The sequence below is a fragment of the Haliotis cracherodii genome, unplaced genomic scaffold (genome assembly GCF_022045235.1).
Source record: "Haliotis cracherodii isolate W230 unplaced genomic scaffold, xgHalCrac1.p SCAF_4, whole genome shotgun sequence".
Taxonomy (NCBI): Eukaryota; Metazoa; Mollusca; class Gastropoda; order Lepetellida; family Haliotidae; genus Haliotis; species Haliotis cracherodii.
The window spans coordinates 38,712,164-38,735,519 of NW_027266297.1; the positions used below are offsets into that span (position 1 = coordinate 38,712,164).

Genomic DNA, 23,356 nt, shown 5'->3' on the forward strand with positions numbered 1-23,356 from the left:
CTTATAGGCGGGGTTGGTTTATAGACGGCGATATACGGGATATCAAGATAAAAATTAACAATTGTGAGTACAATAAAGCTTGGCTTCATCTCCCCCTTTCTTCTCTCTATATCCTGAAACGGTGAGTTGTGCGATCTTCGCCGAAATTAATTAAAACAATATTAAAAGGAATTTTGAATAAAATTAATAAAATAAGTTCAAACATAAGTCCAGATATACAAAGAACACTTTTTATAGCCAGACAGTGTAATCACATGACTAATTTGCGTACTTCAGTATGGATTTGTTGATGTGGTATTTCCAGTGTTATGTGCTCATTAAATGTGGAATTAAAACATATATCAACTAGTTTGACAAAAGAAACCATAAAATACAAAAATAAAAGGAAGGATGGCATCAGGTTATAAAACAAATTTAAATGCATCAACATTTTGGCACCATGGACAAACAGAAACTGACAGCATGATATGTGTGTCACATGAGTGGGTGGAGTCTCAGCAATGTTTTCCCTTGTCATGCGACATATGGTGTAGGCCATGTGTAACACGCTCACATTTATTATTGTTCCAATACCTTAAAAGATTGAATATTTCTAATAATCTTTGCAGTATATATCTGGATTTGTATTTCACCCACCTGGATCATGTGGAATCATGTTAGGCTAAAAGAAATAATAGTCTTGGTTCTCAGGCACCGCCCACATCATCATAAAGTCCACCGCACGTTTGGTTTTTATTTCCATTTTCAAAAAACATAAATAATCCTAATATCTAAAAAGAAAGCGATCTAATATAGCACGCAGTTACTTCCCTTTACATGCACACTGCTTTACTGCACATCTCATGTTATGGTCATGGCAGCAATAGGAGTTTGTATGCTTGTATATAAATAAAGGGTGTCCATTTCCAAGGTTGATGGTACACAACTGTTTTTTTGGTAACATACTAGTTTGAACAAGCCAAAAAAACACACAAAAAACTACCACCCACACTATATTTTCAAAAGTCATTGCCTGAGAACCATTTCTTATATTTTTTTAAGCCTAACCACATTCTGTACATCACAAATATGTCATCTCTGTCTCAATGAGACATGATATGTTAAATGTTAGGAAATCATGTATTTTAAAGGTGCAAGGTCAGAATTGCATGTTCTTATTGGCCTATGTGCCTTTCACATATTCTGATACAGAAACATTTTGTCTACACACAACTTCCATATATGCTAGACTGAAGACTAAAAGCGCCAGGACGTTGACCATTCCATAAGCATTGTTTACAAACAACAGCCAATAAATCCCGAGCTTACTCTGCCCTGCTCACTTATTCCACGAGAGAAGTTTCTGCTCCAGTGACTACACTGTAGGAGTAGGCTCATTAGCAGGTCATCCATTACTCCCCCATAAGAATAACACATGAGTTTTCTCTTCAGTTTGCCTCTAATAAAACCATGTCCAAAGCCAATTTATTCTGCGCAGCACTTGGGTTGTTGGCATCGCTTTGCTGAACTCTATTGTTTTGGTTTGAGAAATGAATCGTGCAAGAAGTAAAGGTGTGATATCACACTTGGAAATTATTTCATGCATGATTTAAAAACACCCAGAACTGTCGACGTCCTGGACCCTTAAACCACCAATCCTTATTCACTGGTTATGTCAAATTAAAAACTGTTGTATGTTTCACATAATGAATAGACTGGTTTCCAGCTGTTCATGCGTTGCATCACCTTTTCACAATCTATTTGAATCTACTTATATCACACAGCCATGTCAGGATTTCACCTTTCAGTAATGGCTATTATCTTTCAAAGGGAAGGGTGGACAATGTGATATTTTGGTATTTGTATTCCCACATCAAATACAACTCCAATATAAATTATTTGACAAACTAAGACCCAATCTTGCACCTTTAAGTCAATAATACATAACAATATCCTGTCCATTAAAATCTATATGGATTGATGATATCACACAAGGAAACCCTGCAAGCATATTCTGCTGTCACAAGATATATTAATGACTTCAACTGTTTGATTTGAATGGTAGATCTTGACAGCTGATTGGCTGAATTTCATGTTGAATCTGATTGGTTGATGTAGAAATGGATGTTGATTGGTTGTGTCAGCCAATGCTACCTTCTTGCCACTTCTGTTGAATTCAGAAATAATGGTACCAGATCTTTTGGTTTGAATTCACTGAAAACAAAAGAAAACATTTGCTTAAAATATAAATATTAATTTTCACGCAAGCACTACTTCAGTGGATGATAATTTTTAACATCTGATGTACAGACATTTAAATGTATTAAAGACTATTGAACTATTACAGCAGTTTGGATGATAGATAATAGTGTGCAAGTATGGGTGTGTGTGTGGGGGGGGGGGGGGGAGTGGTGTGGAGAGACATAATTTATGGGGGTGGATAACCTTATCTTCTTTCAGCATTTTTTTACTACTCAATCGTAAGAGCAGTGTAGATCTCACATAATTTTGTAGGTATCTCAGGTCCAAATGGCAGTTTGTAAGCCAGCCTGGCATTGATGTTTAACAGTGAAACATTGAATTTCATCCGAAATAACTATTACAAGAATAATTTGGTACATAAACACCTATATTATGTCATTTCCTTATTTCATACTACATAATTAAATACATTTTCTGCAAATAAAGTCAAATGAGCCTTTCCTCAATCTAGATGCCTAGCCAGCTGGCACTGTGATAAAAATCATTCGAAATTTCAAATTTGCACTGACCAAATTTCTTATCACTTATTCGTTTACCGGAATTTGCTGAAGGGTTACGGTAGAAAAATTTCTGCACATAATATTCAAATTTCTTTTTTTACCAAAATACTGAATCCGTTGTGGGGTGTGTGCATTATACTTGGGTACGCACTGTAGTAAAAGATTACGGTAATACCTGCAGTAGAGAGCCTGAAGTAAGGGAAGAGGGATCATCTCAATGGCTGGTACACATTTAGTGTAACAGTTGTTTTTGACATATTTATTTCATGTAAATCATCACTGTATTTCCATTGTTCCCTTTAACAACAATCTAATCATATGGTTGTATTGAAATATACTGCAAAGTAGACAAAACAATAACCAATTTAAAAATTGCATTTTTGTAACATGAGATGTCCCTGATATATTGTACATGGGACCTAACATGGGATACCCAACCGGTGAATATCAAATTAGTTCCTGTTGTTTTATATGTACATAGCAATAACATCATGGCTGACCTATAGAATACTTACGCATATGGAGATGCTGGCGACCCCACCATAATGAGGTGATTCCCTTTATAGAACAACCTCCACATGCTCTGAAATAATAACACCAGTGTTAGTAGCAACCTTTCAGAGAACAATTAACAACCAAAAGGAATTACAGATTCTTTTAAATTATTATTAATTTTGAATATCAAACATTGGCAAGGGAAGATTATTTCACAAGAGACAGGCAATTCGTAATTGTGAGTAGGTAATTCTATGTATTAGCCAATGTTTTTTTCTAAGAGACTGTTGCATACTGTGGGGTTCCTGGTATCAAGTGAGACATGCTCAGTGAGTATTTCATTAGAACTGGGGTGGTCGGGTAGCCTAGTGGTTAAAGCGTTCGCTCGTCACACCGAAGACCCGGGTTTGATTCCCGACATGGGTACAATGTGTGAAGCCCACTTCTTGTCCCCAGCCGTGATATTGCTGGGATATTGCTAAAAGCGTCATAAAACCATACTCACTCACTCATTAGAACTATGTCCCACGAACAATGGATGGTGTCATATAGGGCTGGGCCGAGTCCATTTTACTACCCAGGGACCTAACCCCCTATTACACGGGTACCCACCTATGTCTCAAGAGTTGGAAACAAAATGTCTCATTGGGAATTGTTTTATCGCAGCCCTGGCCCAAACTATTTAGATACGTGTAATAAACGATCAGATCATGCGTACACTGAAGTTGACTCAAATATATACAAGTAAAAAGGAATGTGTGCAATGCCAGATCAAAATGCAAACATTAGCGACTTGAGGTGTAACCACTGAGCTATGGTGAGTTTTTGTCATCAAACAATATATCACATGACTAACAACGTGTCTGGGTAGTCCTGTAGGTACCCAGGTCCTACTCAGGACCCACCGGACCCGAGTAGCCGAGTTACCCGTCCCAGGCCCAGAGTCATATTCCATTATTTGCAACAATACATTGAGATGACATCACATCTCCACAGGCCACATCACAAAACAATGAAACAATTGAACAATAGCCATAACTATAACCACTTTCACTACTAGTTAGTGTTGGTGTTAATGATCAACACTTATATCAAGAAGTAAAGAATGGTGACCCACCGATGTATCAGTGTATCGTCCCACTACTACTTTCTACATTCTATAAGCCATACTCACTTTATGAAATCCTCTGACATCTAAATCCCATAAATGATAGCACTGAAATAACAACAAAACAGAGTATTAAAAATAATATAGGTATTCTAAAATGTGCCTAAACATTCCTCTTACAACATTCGTACGATCATTCATATTTTTTACAACTGGCAGAGAATACCTTTGCAACACTTACCTTTGCTATTTGTTTCCAAGTAACATAATCTGTTGGTGAATTCATCTGTATGTACATAACATATGTCTTATCCTGAAATACAAAGAAAGACGATCAGTCATGACAGTCCTATCCAATGATAGGGCATCTTGCAGTTGACAGCTTACAGGAAGATACCTTAAACTCACTGCCCACCTCCAGCAGTGTCTCAGTTTATTGCTGACTTGGTACGAGAACAGTGAGCGAGTTAGACTTTAACATATTGCATCAGCGTTATTCCAGCCATAAAGCGATGAGAGTCATGATAACCAAGAAGCCCTTTTCAAAATGACATTAAACTCCCTTGACAGACTTAGTCATTCAGTCAGAAGCAGTCATGTAGTATGACAATGTGACTACCTGTTTCAGATTTCAGTTCTAACGATTAAACTCCCTTGACAAACGTAGTTATTCAGTCAGAAGCAGTCATGTTGTATGACAATGTGACTACCTGTTTCAGATTACAGTTCTAACTATTAAACTCCCTTGACAAACATAGTTATTCAGTCAGAAGCAGTCATGTTGTATGACAATGTGACTACCTGTTTCAGATTACAGTTCTAACTATTAAACTCCCTTGACAAACGTAGTTATTCAGTCAGAAGCAGTCATGTTGTATGACAATGTGACTACCTGTTTCAGATTACAGTTCTAACTATTAAACTCCCTTGACAGACTTAGTCATTTAGTCAGAAGCAGTCATGTAGTATGACAATGTGACTACCTGTTTCAGATTACAGTTCTAACTATTAAACTCCCTTGACAAACTTAGTTATTCAGTCAGAAGCAGTCATGTAGTATGACAATGTGACTACCTGTTTCAGATTACAGTTCTAACTATTAAACTCCCTTGACAAACTTAGTCATTCAGTCAGAAGCAGTCATGTAGTATGACAATGTGACTACCTGTTTCAGATTACAGTTCTAACTATTAAACTCCCATGACAGACTTAGTCATTTAGTCAGAAGCAGTCATGTAGTATGACAATGTGACTACCTGTTTCAGATTTCAGTTCTAACGATTAAACTCCCTTGACAAACGTAGTTATTCAGTCAGAAGCAGTCATGTTGTATGACAATGTGACTACCTGTTTCAGATTACAGTTCTAACGATTAAACTCCCTTGACAAACATAGTTATTCAGTCAGAAGCAGTCATGTTGTATGACAATGTGACTACCTGTTTCAGATTACAGTTCTAACTATTAAACTCCCTTGACAAACGTAGTTATTCAGTCAGAAGCAGTCATGTTGTATGACAATGTGACTACCTGTTTCAGATTACAGTTCTAACTATTAAACTCCCTTGACAAACTTAGTTATTCAGTCAGAAGCAGTCATGTAGTATGACAATGTGACTACCTGTTTCAGATTACAGTTCTAACTATTAAACTCCCTTGACAAACTTAGTCATTCAGTCAGAAGCAGTCATGTAGTATGACAATGTGACTACCTGTTTCAGATTACAGTTCTAACTATTAAACTCCCTTGACAGACTTAGTCATTTAGTCAGAAGCAGTCATGTAGTATGACCATGTGACTACCTGTTTCAGATTACAGTTCTAACTATTAAACTCCCTTGACAAACTTAGTTATTCAGTCAGAAGCAGTCATGTAGTATGACAATGTGACTACCTGTTTCAGATTACAGTTCTAACTATTAAACTTTCTTGACAAACTTAGTTATTATGTCAGAAGCAGCCATGAAGAATGACAATGTGACTACCGGTTTCAGGTTTCAGGTTATAACTGCTAAACATTCATCATACTTTAAAGGTCAGCCCTGCGTACCTGTGAAACAGGAATAAAGTCTTCACTACATGGAGATTTCTTATGATCCAACACCTCGGCCGACTTGATGAGACTTTTAACGACCTCCTCATAGTTTTCCTTCTGAATGCTGAAACAGGAAGATAAGTCAGTGAGCACTGTGTCACCCCCATGCAGACATTGGACCACGTACAGATACTGATAAACAAACTTAACAAACATCTGTGTGAACACCACATTTGGGGAAAGTAGGCATTCTGCTAGAAATGGAAGAATCCATTTCACTTGAACAGGGGGCTGTGGTGGAGGTGTGAAAGAGTGCACTTGGAATTCCTGCTGTATGTGTATATATAGAGGATGTCACTCTTGTGTCTTTTCATATGAAGTATCTCAACACATGGTCATACGTTTAAACCTCAGAGAATTGTTTTATCAATGTGTTGATATATTTGATATCGAAGAACACAAGGGTGAGATTCTATTTATTATCCAAAGTCATTCTTCCAACTTTTTCAACTTGTAAACAGTAATTTGGAGTGTCTTTTGTGTAAAACATACAGCTCACCTGCTTCACAGGCAAAGAGATTACCGTATATGACCATAGATAAGCTGTCCCCATAGATAAGCCGAGGTATTAACTTGACCATTGAAATATGAAAGAAAATGATATGACCCGCAGATAAGCCGAACCAGGAAGTGAAAGGCAAAACACACCACAAAGTCGACTGCAAGACATGTGCTGGTACTCGCAGATATTCAATAATATAAGATGGAAAACGTTGTAATTATATTGAAAAAGTCATTTTAATTTCTAATTAAGATTTAACAAACCTGTCATCCACTCCCCTAATGTGGGAAGCTGTTTCTGTTGGCTTTTTTATCTTGAAATGATTGTTATGTTGCTATCAACAGTGAAGCGCCATTTTTTGAATCGGTGTATACAGAATTATGAACCCGTGAGAAAATATCTCAGCTTGAGCAACGACTCGCAGTTTGAATACAGCTTCATAAGTATGGCGCTTTCCTTTCAAACTTATGATGAGAATGTTAGTCAGTACATACTTACTTAAATTGGGAATTTAACATGCGCTTTCCGACATATGCATATTTCGCGCACGGTTCTGTCCGTAAAAATAGTGATGTCATTTGATTGTGACATCATGGTTACCAATGATATCTCAACAGTCTGCAAAGCACTGTGATGTAATTCATCGTAGCGATATCTCATAGGAGATATTGCTTGATGACACCAAACCGATATCTCAGGCAGAAGCCAGTTTGGGTTATACATATTTTAATGTTTTAGACTCTATCTTCCATCATTCTTAAAAAACATAAAAAAATCTATGACACAGTCAATGCTGTGCATTCTTTAGGCTTAAAGAAATTGGTTCTCAGGCAATATCTTTTAGAAATAAAGTGCAAGCAGGAATTTTTTGTGTGGGTTTTTTTACTGTTTTTTTAAACTAGTATGTAACCATGTAAACACTTGTGTACAATCAATCTGGGAATAGGCCTCCCTACATAAATGTATTCCTTGATGAGTAAAAAACTGGAACACATTATTTGACTACCATTGGACTTGGAATATTTAAGGATTTTTTTGTTTTGTTTTGTTAAAAATGGAAATAAAAACGAAACGTACGGCGAACTTCATGATGATGCGGGTGGTGCCTGAGAACCAAGACTATTATTTGGGGGGGGCCTTACCTGTTAATATTTTTCAACTTGACATTTGAGAATGTGACCAGTGAATGTTTCTTGAAGTAGATCTCCTGGAAGTAGGGGTTCATGTTGAGGCCTTTGGAGCCGAAGTGATACGTGCGGGACACATCGGGGATGACACACTCACGGTCCTTCCGGATAAAGCTGGATCTCATCCACATGTCCCAGTCCCATTGCTGTAACATGTAACATAGTCATTGCTCCCATGTGATCATTGCTGTAACATGTAACAGTCATTGCCACCATGTGGTCACTTCATCCATGGTCATGTGTTGTGAAATTAGGTTTAACAATGTGTTTAAGACTACTGTACTCACACAGCGACGCTCACTTACTCGTGAGCTTGCTTGTACTTGTCCTGACTAATCCTGGTTTGTATTGTGCTAGCCAACTGAGACAAGATGCTGCAGTTTTTAACATAGATACTCCACTCAGACACAGTATACTGCATCAAGACGCCAATTCCTTGTTTCATCCCCCTAATGAAAAGCACCAGGCAGGGTAACAACAAGTACCATCTTTTAACATCATATGGTATGACACAGCCAGAGTACGAACCACAACCTTCTGATCTCTGGGCATACCATCTATCCACTTCACCACTGAGGTGGTCCATTCATCCTAGTGTTCACATGTCCTAATAAAGAATGAATCACCTAATGGACAACATGATGATGATGATGATGACGCCCCACTCAGCAATATTCCAGCTATATGACGGTGGTCTGTAAATAATCCAGTCTGGACAAGACAATCCAGTGATTGACATCATGAGCATCAATCCACGCAATTGGGATCGATGACGTACATCAACCAAGTCAGTGAGCCTGATCACCCGATCCCATTAGTCGCCTCTTACGACAAGCATAGTCGCCTTCTACAGCAAGCATTGGTTGCTGAAGATCTATTCTACCCCGGATCTTCATGGGTTGGACAACATGAGAAGGGAACATTAACACTGTTGGTTGTGCACTACTCTGTGACCCACCTTCTCCGGCGTCGGCCACTGCGGCTCCAACTCCTCCTTGTACAGCTTCTTCTTCAGCAGCCAACCTAGCCCGGGCATTGTCTCCACGCGGTACAGCAGGGCCGGGTCCTTGCAGGAGTGCTCATAGCCCTGCACAATAACATAGGGCATACACAGATCAGGTGCGGTTGCAGTTTGTAAGGCTCATCTACACACTTCAAGTGCGGGTGGGTTTCTTAATGCTTATGGTGTGAGACAGAGGTATGCACACACAGTGGTATACTGGCAGTTAATCTGCAGGTTTGAATGTCTATGGTGTGAAACCCACATGGGACTGCATAGTCCCAGAGAGTCATTTTTATTTGTTTGTTTGTTTGTTGTTAAACGCCACAGTCAGCAATATTCTAGCTATATGATGGCAGTCTGTAAATAATCGAGTCGGGACCAGACAATCCAGTGATTGACATCATCAGCATCGATCTACACAACTGCGATACGATGACATGCATCAACCAAGTCAGCAGCCCAGACCCTCCGATCCCGTTAGTCGCATCTTACGACAAGCATAGTCGCTTTTAACAGCAAGCATGGGTTGCTAAAGACCCTTCTACCCCAGATCTTCTCAGGTACCCTGGAGGGCAACACAATGGTATATAGCTGGTGAAATACAGGAGGGTCTGAATAATCCTAAAACATTTCATCTACAAAAATGAGGAGTTCCATCCCATTTTGCAGAAAAACACAACAGATGTTATTTTCTCCGTAGTTACTTTGAAACATTCGAGTACACGTTCCTTGTTTCTTTTGTTGATAACTTTCATTTGACATCAACTCCCGAAGTGAGACTGTGCTCGACTGATTTCAACACTGATTTTCAATGAACAAATATGTCAAATTTCATGTTTTCAGCAAATGCAAATTCAAGTGGCCAGAATTCAACCCCACGCTTCTTATGTGTCAAATCATAACGTTCCATTAACAATAAAATTACAAGAAAACATATATTTACACATTACACAGTATACTGACTCCGAGCCGACCAGTCCTTGTTGTTACCCTGTCTGGCGCTCAGCATTAAGGGGCTAACCCTTAATGCTGAGTGCCAGACAGGGTAACAACAAGTACCATCTTTTAACGTCTTTTGGTATGACGCGGCCGGGGATTGAACCCCGAACCTTCCGCTCTCCGGGCGGATACTCTACCATTAGACCACGAAGGCGGTTTGGAGGTATGATGTTTTGTACAAGGTGACTCACCTGATCGTTCCAGGCTGACACACAGTACAGGCTCTCATCTTGTTCCAGCAGGTGCTGTGTCTGGCTGAAGTAGCTGCAACAGGCAGTACAACTCACTACACTCTCTATCCTTTAGATGAATATTCTTTGTTCTCTCGAACCCATATGGGGGATTCCAGGATACAACTTTCCCCATGTGGATCAGGTGTCTGCCTGTCACTTGCCCTGATTGTCACTGGTTGCTTAGTCTAGTGGTATAGCTAACATACACGTAGTGATATAGCTGGAATATTGCTGAATGCAGTGTTAAACATCAAACGCTCACTCTGGATGTGTACCTCTTGGGTGGACTTGTGACAGAAATCAGCCTCAATCACCTTCGACTTTCACACGCGTATTTGAATATATGTAGGACTCCGATCTATGGAGGGACTCTACTCAGTGGTGTATGCTCAGATCTGTGGCAGATTCTCATTGTGATCTGACGTCATGTCAGTGTCTGATCCATGACTGGACAATCAGTTCAAATGCTTGAGATAACATCACAACTCATTGCCTATGCAGACGTCATGTAAGGTTAACATCTATTACTATTAGACACAGTGATCAGTCAATGACGATGTAGCTGGACACCTCAGAAACTGATATTTCTTATGGCGGTCAGAGTAAGAAACCACTGTCGAAAGACCCTAATGCCGAATCATTAGGAATATATAAAAAATCAAAGAAGTTACCAATTATTAATAGAAATTGCCAATTATTAATATTGGCAATAAATATTAACATAAACATAAATCACAATATCTGCCCCAAATGTGGAATCTGATATAGATCTGAGAATCTGCAACGTTTCAAATCCGACCACATAACTACCTCGAGTCATCTCATGAGACTAAACCTAGTCATGTCAGTGATCCAACCATGCCAAGTACATTTCACATTTCTTTATAACCTGTCCATCTCAGTTCTCGGCTTATATAAGTAACAATATTTCAATAACATCAGTTCAACTCAACTTTGTAAAATAAAACTGATACTAAGGTTAGATATAATGTACCTTAACTCACAGTTTTGATCGTCTACCTCATTAAACTCCAATAAAATCCTTATCCAAAAATCACAGGTAAATACATTGATTTGATAATTATCATGAAGAACATGAAGAGAAGTTAATGGGAAACAATTTGAAGCCCTCATAAAATGCCAGCCTTACTACTGCTGGTATAACTACCGTGTACATGCTGAGATTCTAGATGCTATACAAGAATCTCTCTGGAACTTACTTGAAGAAGTCTGGGGACACGTCCAAGTCTTCCTCAATGACAATGGCATACTCTGCATTCTGTAAATGTACAAAGGATATCATCAGTGAACTTCTCGTGCTCACATTGAAACCATTGATAATTTGTATAGTTTACAACATTGCCACTAAACGCTACAAAAATCATGCCCTTATGATAAGAAGTGAAGTAAAAACTGACAAAGCAAAAATCTTAATTAACTGTCAAACTTGTGGAACTTTGCTATAGAAATCTTTGTGCCATTGTGCTGGCGAATATGTTTTTTCTCCTTTCATGTTTCATATACTAAAGAGAAAATAGCATATAATTTGTTCCGAATCCCAGGAAGTGCTAATTACAACTGTGTCATTAGACAAACAAGAATACCTCTATAAAAAATCTCATCATTAACATTAACAATCTCATCATTAACATGAACAATCTCATCATTAACATTAACAATCTCATCATTAACATTAACCATCTCATCATTAACGTGAACAATCTCATGATTAACATTAACAATATCATCATTAACATTAACAATCTCATCATTAACATTAACAATCTCATCATTAACATTAACAACCTCGTCATTAACGTTAACAATCTCGTCATTAACATTAACAATCTCATCATTAACGTTAACAATCTCATCATTAACGTTAACAATCTCGTCATTAACGTTAACAATCTCATCATTAACGTTAACAATCTCATCATTAACATTAACAATCTCATCATTAACGTTAACAATCTCATCATTAACATTAACAATCTCATCATTAACATTAACAATCTCATCATTAACGTTAACAATCTCATCATTAACGTTAACAATCTCATCATTAACATTAACAATCTCATCATTAACACTAACAATCTCATGATTAACATTAACAATATCATCATTAACATTAACAATCTCATAATTAACATTAACAATCTCATCATTAACATTAACAACCTCATCATTAACATTAACCATCTCATCATTAACGTGAACAATCTCATGATTAACATTAACAATATCATCATTAACATTAACAATCTCATCATTAACATTAACAATATCATCATTAACGTTAAAAATCTCATCATTAACATTAACAATCTCATCATTAACGTTAACAATCTCATCATTAACGTTAACAATCTCATCATTAACATTAACAATCTCATCATTAACATTAACAATCTCATCATTAACGTTAACAATCTCATCATTAACATTAACAATCTCATCATTAACGTTAACAATCTCATCATTAACATTAACAATCTCATCATTAACATTAACAATCTCATCATTAACATTAACAATCTCATCACTAACGTTAACCATCTCGTCATTAACATTAACCATCTCGTCATTAACGATAACAATCTGGTCATTAACGTACAGGATATAGGTTGAACGTGGCTGTCATGCTGGCCTTGTAGTGCTGGGAAATGCGGGCGTTCTTGATTCCAAGGGGTGTGTGCTGTATTCCCCTCAAACCAAACAGCTTGGTAACTTCCAGTGGTTCCTATATGACAGAGTCACAAAATATTAAAAAAATGAAGGCTACAGCGAAATAAATAATTTGTTAACAGTTGGAATCATATCCTTCTCTTTTTATAGCAAATAAAACATGAACACAAATAACATCTTAAAAGTTCAATATTGTAGTCAATTAAAAATCTATGATTTAAACATGAAATAAAGGCATTTAGTTCCAAAGACATTCACTTAATATAACACTGACACAATCAGACTAAAAAAGATAATGGCCTTGGTTTTCAGGCACCGCTCGCATCATCATAAAGTCTGCCGCACGTTTCATTTTTATTTCCATTTTCAAAAAAACATAAAAAATCCTAATATTTTACTGCACATCTCATGTTATGGTCATGTTGGCAATAGGAGTGAGTGAGTGAGTCAGTGAGTGAGTATGGTTTCTACGCCGCTTTTAGCAATATTCCAGCAATATCACGACGGGGGACACCAGAAATGGGCTTCACACATTATACCCATGTCGGGAATCAAACCCGTGTCTTCGGCGTGACGAGCGAACGCTTTAACCACTAGGTTACCCGACCGCCCCGGTGGCAATAGGAGTTAGTATGCTTGTTTACGTGGGGAGGCCCTTTCCCAGGTTGATGGTACACAACTGTTTATTTGGTTACATGCTAGTCTGAACAAAATAAAACACCCCAAAACACCACCAGTACTATAGTTTAAAAAGTCATTGTCTGAGAAGCAATTCTTTTATTCCGCTTAAAACATGTTCTGAAACAATAACACTTAAAACATCCACTACCCAATGTTTACACCATACCTCAAAGTAGCCATCAATAAAGACTGTGACCATCTTGGGATTAGATCCTGGCACCGACAACAGGGTCCGCAACATTCTGACACATGTGGAAACAGAGAGAGTTATAAGTAAATACATCTGATATACACCTGAACTAAAGGAGCAGCCAGGATTCTTAATAACAGTTGCAACTACACAGGCATGAGGTGAATAAAAACAAACAAAGAGGAACTGACACCAATGTCTGAAAACAGAGGCTGCACCTGGAGTGAGTGAGTGAGTGAGGTCTAACGCCATTCTGAACAATGTTCAAGTTACATCAAGTGATGCAGATCCTATCTCTGAATCATCTAGCAGAACATCTATTAACATGATTAATCTTTCAGAAAAGACTAAAAATAAACTGAACTTATAAACCTCCGGTGACGTCATCCTATTGTTCTCCAGTTGGGTTAAATCTCATAAACAGGGACGTTGTAATGTCCCTGGGATTTTATATAATATCCCCGGGATTTTATAGGATATTCAAGTCATATTTGCTATATGATGTGTTATAATATCCCAGGGATTTTATATAATGCCCTGGGTATTTTATTAATATAACTACCGTTCAGATTGTAACATGTAATGAAATGTAGAATCAAATGACAAATGTTTTTTTTATATTCCCGAGGATCAAACTCGCAACCTTCATATCTGTAGCCCAGTGAGTGTACCATAAGGCTACAGAGGTGTTGATAAGCCGCACTGCTTTTTAGAATGTCCTTTTCAAGATCCGTACGCCAGCAACAGATATTTTACGCTCGTTTCCTAAGGTTCATGGAAAGTATGTTCGAAACATAAAAATGATGATAAATGTTGTTTTAAGTTTCTTTTTTCGGTTCAAAATCGGTTTATAAGTAAGATAAAACACTTCCCCTCGGGTTGTTATGATATTTAAAACCCTTTCCCTCGGAAAATCCCTCGAGATGCGGGTTTTAAATATCATAACAACCTTCGGACGTGTTTTACTCTATACATAATCCACAGCATGACCTATTTCACCCACCTATATAAGTAATGGGGCCGGTCGCTGGCTATAACTGCCACTGGAACAGAGGCTATTTTACTGTTTTTCAGCTGAAACATAAATTGTAAATGCACCGATACAGAATTACAGATAAAAGACACGTAAACCTATACTGCATCAAAACCCGTAACTCTTACCATGTGAAAAACAAGACTTCTGGATCTTTACTTCTTCATCATTTGACTAAATATGATCCGCATAATACCCAAACAAGGAATAGGTTTACACCATGAAAGTCGAATATATGGCAGATAATTAGTATTTACTATAGGCTCAAAAAATACTTGCCAGATCATCAGGTGACAGTAGCTTTTACATGCACAGATTGCATGAGATTTGCATGAAATGATGCTTTTTCAAAGCTTAATCCCTTTATCATAAACCTAAGATTAAGTTATATACCTACCGGTTCCGGTGTGAAGACGATGGGGGCAGAGTCTTGGCAGCTACACACACTGCCATAGCCCTCCACCTTGCTACAGAAGGCCTTCCTCCTCCGCCCGACATCATCGTCAGGCCACGTGCACTCGGCATCTACAATGGGTACAACATAACACATCTTCAACTGCTCATAAAATGAAAGACAAATCCGGAGTTGTTTCATGTGCAAATGACATCTGAATTAAATCAAAATTTGGAGTCGGTACATTTTAACAGTGCTTTGAATCATATTTCTTATATTTCTCCGCAAGTCACAACAAAATATCAGGAAAACCTTAAGTGATGCAGGTGTTAGACATTTACCAATTTTGTTGACACTCATCCTGCTACACCCAAGGGACAAAACTCTGTACCCACCTGCTATGCTGGACAGTGGGATGTCCACCTTGAATGCTGCCCGCTCCCCCCAAGAGGACAGATTGGGGGATTTGCCATGTGCTTCCCCCAACTTCTTGCCTAAGATATAGAAATATAGATACTTCATGTTTCTAGTCCTCCATTCACATTCAAAAGTGTCTGCTCATGCACAAGAAAAATATTCTAAGGAAAATACAAAATGGCAAATTTTAATTGTATATCTTAAATAATTCCAAGTAGATAGTAAGATATAATCAAGCCACATATGAAAGACAATCATCTGAGTTGGTCGATGAGTTATCATAGTGTCCCAAATATGTAGATCGGTGCTCATGATATCAATCACTGGACTGTCTGTTCAAGACATAATTCTGCCATCATATAGCTGACATATTGCAGTGTGCGGCATTAGACACATGATAAAAACAAATAAAAAAATGTATAAACAGAAATATAACCAATTCCAACACAACATGTCTTCCTGTCAACTGTTGTTTTGATGACAGTTCTGTGGAATACTGCATTGTCGGAGCTCAATACATGTAGTTCCCTTCTGTCAGTGGTGAGGGGTGGTCGGGTAGCCTAGTGGTTAAAGTGTTCACTTGTCACGCCTAACACCCGGGTTCGATTCCCGAAATGGGTACAATATGTGAAGCCAATTTCTGGTGTTCCCCGCCATGATATTGCTGGTATATTGCTAAAAGCGGCGCAAAATCATACTCACTCACTCACTCTTTCAGTGTTGAAAGTTACATCACAAAACTTACCTCCCTTGGTTGCAGCAAAACACCACATATCCCGCCAGTTGAGAGCTTCAACGTTTTCACTGCCAAGGTTCCGTAAGAATGTGCGAGCCACAGACTTAAGATGGAACGACGCCTCATCCTGAAATAATATGATAACACATTACGTTCTGAAGCATCTTTCCATCTTTTCTTCCAGGCTGTCAAGTGTAGCTCAACATTCACGGGTATGATGCTGACAAACCAAAAAACATAATCAGGGTAGGGCTGGGACGAGTCTGAATTTACTACCCGGGTTCCCACCACCCTATTACCCTACCCTACCTGGGTATCCACCACCCTATTACCCTACCCTACCCGGGTATCCACCACCCTATTACCCAACCCTACCCGGGTATCCACCACCCTATTACCCTACCCTACCCGGGTATCCACCACCCTATTACCCTACCCTACCTGGGTATCCACCACCCTATTACCCTACCCTACCCGGGTATCCACCACCCTATTACCCAACCCTACCCGGGTATCCACCACCCTATTCCCCTACCCTACCCGGGTATCCACCACCCTATTACCCTACCCTACCCGGGTATCCACCACCCTATTACCCTACCCTACCCGGGTATCCACCACCCTATTACCCTACCCTACCTGGGTATCCACCACCCTATTACCCTACCCTACCCGGGTATCCACCACCCTATTACCCAACCCTACCTGGGTATCCACCACCCTATTACCCTACCCTACCCGGGTATCCACCACCCTATTACCCTACCCTACCCGGGTATCCACCACCCTATTACCCAACCCTACCCGGGTATCCACCACCCTATTACCCTACCCTACCCGGGTATCCACCACCCTATTACCCTACCCTACCCGGGTATCCACCACCCTATTACCCTACCCTACCCGGGTATCCACCACCCTATCACCCTACCCTACCTGGGTATCCACCACCCTATTACCCTACCCTACCCGGGTATCCACCACCCTATTACCCAACCCTACCCGGGTATCCACCACCCTATTACCCTACCCTACCCGGGTATCCACCACCCTATTACCCTACCCTACCCGGGTATCCACCACCCTATTACCCTACCCTACCCTACCCTACCCTACCCGGGTATCCACCACCCTATTACCCTACCCTACCCGGGTATCCACTTTAGGTCTCAAGAGATAGGTACAAAATGTCCGATTGGGCATTCTTTCACCATAGCACTGGCAAAACGTATTTGGATACATGTATTAAACAATCTGGTCATGCATACACTGACTTTGACTCAAGTTATATCTTTATTCAAAGATATGAAAAGTCAGAAGAAATGTGAACATTTGTGACTTGTAGTGTAACCACTGAGTTATAGTGAGTTTTTGTCATTAAACAATATATCAAGTGACTAACCACGGGTCCGGGTAGTCCTGTGGGTACCCGGGTCCTACTGAGTACCCACCCGACCCTGGGTACCCGAGTTACCCATCCCAGCCCTAAATCAGGGTACATATGGGATTCAAACTATCAACTTCAAAATTATGGGACGTGTAAACAAGGGGACTCTTCACAGGAACTGCCCTCAACTTAAAAAATTCTTACATCTTCTTCAGAACTCTACATGACGAACATTTGCATCAGCATTATCTGTCTAGCTCTGAAGCTAAAAAGAACCTTTCTTTGATCAGCAGGAGCCTAAATGTAAACGCCATACACAATAAAGTTATTCAGCACAAATCATATTACTGTTGACTTATGTGTAAAAATATTGTTGCATGTAATGTGAGAATTAGGGACACATTGAAATCTATATTAGCCACAACTTATTTATTATAATAATATTGCAAGAGATTCCATTTGATAGGCTCCAACAAATGAATAAATGTATGCAGCCTTGTGGTCTGGTGGTAAGTGAGTTCATGGCAAACTATGACAGGAAGTCATCATCAGTTGTGTTTCCATGAGCTATAAGCATATCTTAGGATATGGATTAGGTGTCATGAATATGCATTAATTAGGCTAAAAAAAGTAAAATAATTGGTTGTCAGGCAATGGCTTTTGAAAATATAGTGTGGGCGGGCAGGTTGTTTTTTTTTGTTTTGTTTTTTTGTTCAAACTAGTATGTAAACAGTTGTGTAACCAAATAAACAGTTGTGGGAAAGGGCCTCCCTACATAAACATATTCTTTGATGAGTAAAATACAGGAATTAAGCATTTGACTACCACTGGACATGGAATATTTAAGTATTTATTCAGGTTTTTTAAAAATGGAAATAAAAATGAAACATGCAGCGAACTTTATGATGATGCGGGTGGAGCCTGCGAACCAAGATTATTTTTTTTTATTTTTTATTTTTTTAAATTTTTTTATTATTATTATTGTTGTTGTTGTTGTGGACTAGTGTAACGAAGAATGAACTTCTAACTCTGGTTTAAGATAGCTTGAAGCCTCCTACCTAGAACCGATGCTTTACTCAATTGTAAGTAAAGTATCTCACCTTGATGGTGAAGATAATGATCCTGCCATCCGACACCATGTTGAGGAACAACACCATGGCCTCGTCTTCATGCTGACTGTACGTGTCAAACACCCGCTTCGCCATCACACTGCCCTGGGAAAACAAACAACATTCAGACAATGAAAACACTGCGAGACCATTGTCATCATCAGCCGAGGAAAAGTATGTCATGTGAAGTCATGATACCTTTTCATCTTGGACTGGTGGCACATAGCTGACCATGATAACAAACATACATATATACTGAACAAAAAAGGATAGGGATCATGAATACTTTGGGGGAATTTATGTGAAGTGAAGATAAAACACAATGTCATGAAAAATATAGGACCTGTGGTAAGGGCTGGGACGAGTCCAAATTTACTACCCGGGTACCCGCCCCCTATTATCCTACCCTACCCGAGTACCCACTGTAGGTCTCAGGAGATGTCTCAAAATGTCCGATTGGGAACTTTTTTAGCATAGCTCTGGCAAAACATATTTAGATACATGTATTAAACAATCTGGTCATGCATACACTGAAGTTGACTTAAGTTATATCTTTATTCAACCATATGACAAATCAGAAGGAATAGTCAGGAAAAAAAGCGAACATTAATGACTTGTAGTGTAACCATAGAGTTCCAGATAATTTTAGTCATTAGACAAATATCACGTGACTAACCACGGGTCCAGGTAATACTGTGGATACCCGGGTCCTACTCAGTACCCACCCGACCTGGGTACCCGAGTTACCCGTCCCAGCCCTACCTGTGGTCCTTATGACCTTGAATGGTTGGTTGGTTGGTTGGTTTGTTGTTTAACGCCGCACTCAGCAATATTCCAGCTATATGACGGCGGTCTGTAAATAACCGAGTCTGGACCAGATAATCCAGTGATTAATATCATGAGCATCGATCCACGCAATTGGGATTGATGACATGCAGCAACCAAGTCAGCGAGCCTGACCACCCGATCCCGTTAGTCGCCTTTTAGGACAAGCATAGTCGCCTTTTATGGCAAGCATGGGTTGCTGAAGACCTATTCTACCCCGGATCTTCATGGGACTGACCTTGAAAGGACACTGACAGCACGAATAAACAGGCAGAGTGAACCTACCGTTGCTTGATTCAGGACGACGACATGCATGCCCCTATTGAGCTCAAACACATTTTCATGGAGTACCTGAAAACAGAGAACATGTTTGTCAGTTGTACAAATGTGGCAACAGAGGCTTTGCGCACACAAAGAACCTATTTTCCATGGACAATGCAACACAATATGTTATTTATTTGTTCTTGTAATTTGTACAATCCCAAACATAAGCTTGGAGTTTGTTCTCTACTTGATAACCCATACTCACAGTTGTCCCGTCCACCGAGACGAAGACGAGTTCCTTGCTGGACACAACCTCGACGGAGATGGACTTGGACTGCCTCATCTCGACAACGCTGCCCTTGCCACCACCACCAGCAGCCTTGTCAACAGAGTCTGCAACATGTACAACAGGGACCATAATAGTGGAGTAGACATAGCCAATAGTCCATTGTCCCCGACTAGTGAAAATCTCAAAGGACTAGTTGCTTTATCGACAAATCTAATTGCATAACATAATCCACTATTCATTCAGAACTGTGGACTATTGAGTATGACCAATGCTGTCTACCCCTGGACAGCAGTGCTGGATGCATTCTAGACTGAGTAAAGAAGCAAAGCTATATTAACATATATCTCTAAAAGAAAAATAATAAAATCCAAATGGAGGCTAGAGCAATACTTAATTTCAGCCTGTCTGAGGCAATCTGTCCTCCAATCTGAGGCAATCTGTCCTCTATAATCATGATAATAATTGTTTTGCTAATTTGGTTATTGTCTTGAAAATAAATGGTAGTATTTATGTGCACAATCATGTTCAAAATTAAGCATAAAATCCTAGGGCCATTGTCATAACCTTACTGTTTAGAAGTACACACACTTTCAAACATTCCATACCATGAATCAAGTTATCATTCATCGTAACTTGGGATCACTACATCGTCTTAATAATATCATGTAACAAGAACTGTTTATCTATTGGTGTGCTCCAGTGTTTGAAATAATTTAAAAACCCAACAAGACAGTTGGACAGGTGACGTGTTGCCTGCCCAACTTCAAAGCTACCTGCCCGCATTCAGACATTATAAATACTGAAAAATTGCAAAAAATAAGAGACAAAGAGCGTCTTGATTCAGTTGCAATAATGCAAACATTAACTTGAGAAACTACAAGGAGTAATAATTAAACTGAATACATGAGTAGTTTTAAAACAGTCGGGCAGGTGGAAGAAAATTTCATGCAGCCCGTTAGAAAAATTACCAGCCATGGGCAGGCGGGCAGGCAGTTATTTCAGACACCGGTGCACTTTCACCAACCACAAACTAGTGAGTGAGTTTGATTTTACGCCGCTTTTAGCAATGTTCCAGCAATATCATGGCGGGGGACACCAGAAATGGGCTTCACACATTGTACCCATGTCGGGAATCGAACCCAGGTCTTCGGCGTGACAAGCGAACGCTTTAACCACTAGGCTACACGACCGCCCCCAACCACAAACTAACCATAACAATTACCTAGATGCACATCAACTCATGTTTTTATTGATATTAAAAATACAGCCTTAACCCAGGCTGTCTCAAACCTTTAGCTCTCTTAAGTAGAAATAGTTCAACTTCGACACATCCAACTTGACCATATTACTGTCTGACCTAGCCATCAGGAAGCAGATGTACACCATCGTGGATGTTAATTGTGAGTGTAAAAAATAATGTATATGATAAGATATAACAACAGAAGTATTTGTCATATCTACATGCAACCATCTTTTTTCATATTCTTCAACCCATGAAAATCTGCGGTAGAATTGGTCTTAAGCAACCATGCTAACCATAAGAGGCAACTATGCTTGTCGTAACAGGCGGGATCGGGAGGTCTGGCTTGCTGACTTGGTTGATGCACGGTTAAATGATCACGATGTCAATCACTGGATTGTCTGGTCCAGACTCAATTATTCACAGACCGCTGTCATATAGCTAGAAATTATATCATAAGGACTAGTAGACTAAAACAGTTAGTTTCTACTGTAGCATTGGTATGGACAGCATAAAGGCACTAGACAACAACAACACTAATAATACATTAAGATTAATCGTTCCTTCCGTTTGCCACATATACTTGAACAAATCCCTTCTACTCTTCATGTATATAGTTAATCGGTTAATCTATGACACTCTCCTGTCCTAGCAATTTAGTCATTATCACCAGGTGCTACATATCATATTTTCACATGCTCCTTCAAGAGCAATTTATTGAAGTAGCAATTTAACTACCAGTCGATCACTGTGAAGTACTTCCCTGCATATACCATATTCACTGTAATAAGTGCCCTGACAACTTAGAGTGAGTGAGTGAGTGAGTTAGGTTTAACGCCGCTTTTAACAGTATTCCAGTTATATCACGGCGTGTCAGCTTAATGTGGGAGGAAAGCCCGAAGTGATGCAGGTCTCGGACGTTTACCACTTCGGTGAAACCCACGAGCACGGGTATGGTGCTGACAAACCTAGAAACATAATCGGGGCGAACCGGGAATCGAACCCACAATCATAAATTTCTGGCGTGCCTTAGACGACTGGGCAACCCATGCCCCCCTGATAACTTAGAAACCTCACAGGGAATGCATATTAAAAACCTATGATACAAAACAAGTACAGATTTGTTTTCCGAGATCGACCTGGTACTGACCAGCATAGTTTAAACCTTTTCAATATTAGCTGCAACAGGTACAAGGAAATAATATACCCCTCATGTGCTACTGTTTTCTGCAAATATATGTAATATTGACATGAAAATATAGGCTATTATGTAAGTTCATAGTCTTAGTAGGAGGTGCTCATAAACATAAGGGGTGGTGGAGTAGCCTAGTGGTTAAAGCGTTCGCTCGTCACGCCGAAGACCCGGGTTTAATTCACATTGGTACAATGTGTGAAGCCTATTTTTGGTGTCCCCCGCCATAATATTGCTTGAATAGTGCTAAAAGTAGTGTAAAACCATATATAAACTTATAAAGATTACTTATAGATTGGCCTAGAAGTTTGTCAAGGGAGCCTATTGGAGCAGGGTAATTAATATGGGGAATACGGTAAACATATTACAATAATTCCATTAGCATGTGATTAGGGCTGAATAAACATGATAAACATCAAGCCTGACACAATCAATAGTCCATGTAATCAAACACTTATTGAACACTCATAGGTGAGATGGTTGCTGTCGATACGGATTAGTCAATACCACACGTACAGTAGAGTACAGTCAATACCACACATACAG

At 39.2% G+C, this 23,356-nt stretch overlaps 1 protein-coding gene across 3 annotated transcripts in view; it reads right to left on the reverse strand.

Moving 5' to 3' along the window:
- Positions 1 to 299: 299 nt before the first annotated feature.
- Positions 300 to 23,356, reverse strand: part of LOC139480339 (protein O-linked-mannose beta-1,2-N-acetylglucosaminyltransferase 1-like) — a 52,772-nt gene continuing 29,715 nt past the window's right edge. For 2 of the 3 annotated variants that reach the window (XM_071263401.1, XM_071263402.1), the window contains 18 exons: positions 20,355 to 20,482; positions 20,111 to 20,176; positions 18,992 to 19,105; positions 16,514 to 16,631; positions 15,747 to 15,845; positions 15,355 to 15,482; positions 14,928 to 14,998; positions 13,901 to 13,976; positions 12,983 to 13,108; positions 11,583 to 11,641; positions 10,321 to 10,393; positions 9,086 to 9,214; positions 8,083 to 8,273; positions 6,394 to 6,502; positions 4,586 to 4,657; positions 4,411 to 4,452; positions 3,257 to 3,324; positions 300 to 2,193 (listed from right to left, as the gene is read on the reverse strand). In XM_071263401.1, coding sequence (XP_071119502.1) covers positions 2,130 to 2,193; positions 3,257 to 3,324; positions 4,411 to 4,452; positions 4,586 to 4,657; positions 6,394 to 6,502; positions 8,083 to 8,273; positions 9,086 to 9,214; positions 10,321 to 10,393; positions 11,583 to 11,641; positions 12,983 to 13,108; positions 13,901 to 13,976; positions 14,928 to 14,998; positions 15,355 to 15,482; positions 15,747 to 15,845; positions 16,514 to 16,631; positions 18,992 to 19,105; positions 20,111 to 20,176; positions 20,355 to 20,482 — 1,733 coding nt within the window. In that variant the 3' untranslated portion in view covers positions 300 to 2,129. Of the gene's footprint in view, positions 2,194 to 3,256; positions 3,325 to 4,410; positions 4,453 to 4,585; positions 4,658 to 6,393; positions 6,503 to 8,082; positions 8,274 to 9,085; positions 9,215 to 10,320; positions 10,394 to 11,582; positions 11,642 to 12,982; positions 13,109 to 13,900; positions 13,977 to 14,927; positions 14,999 to 15,354; positions 15,483 to 15,746; positions 15,846 to 16,513; positions 16,632 to 18,991; positions 19,106 to 20,110; positions 20,177 to 20,354; positions 20,483 to 23,356 lie in introns of those variants that run through there. The other variant, XM_071263403.1, reaches the window with a different exon arrangement.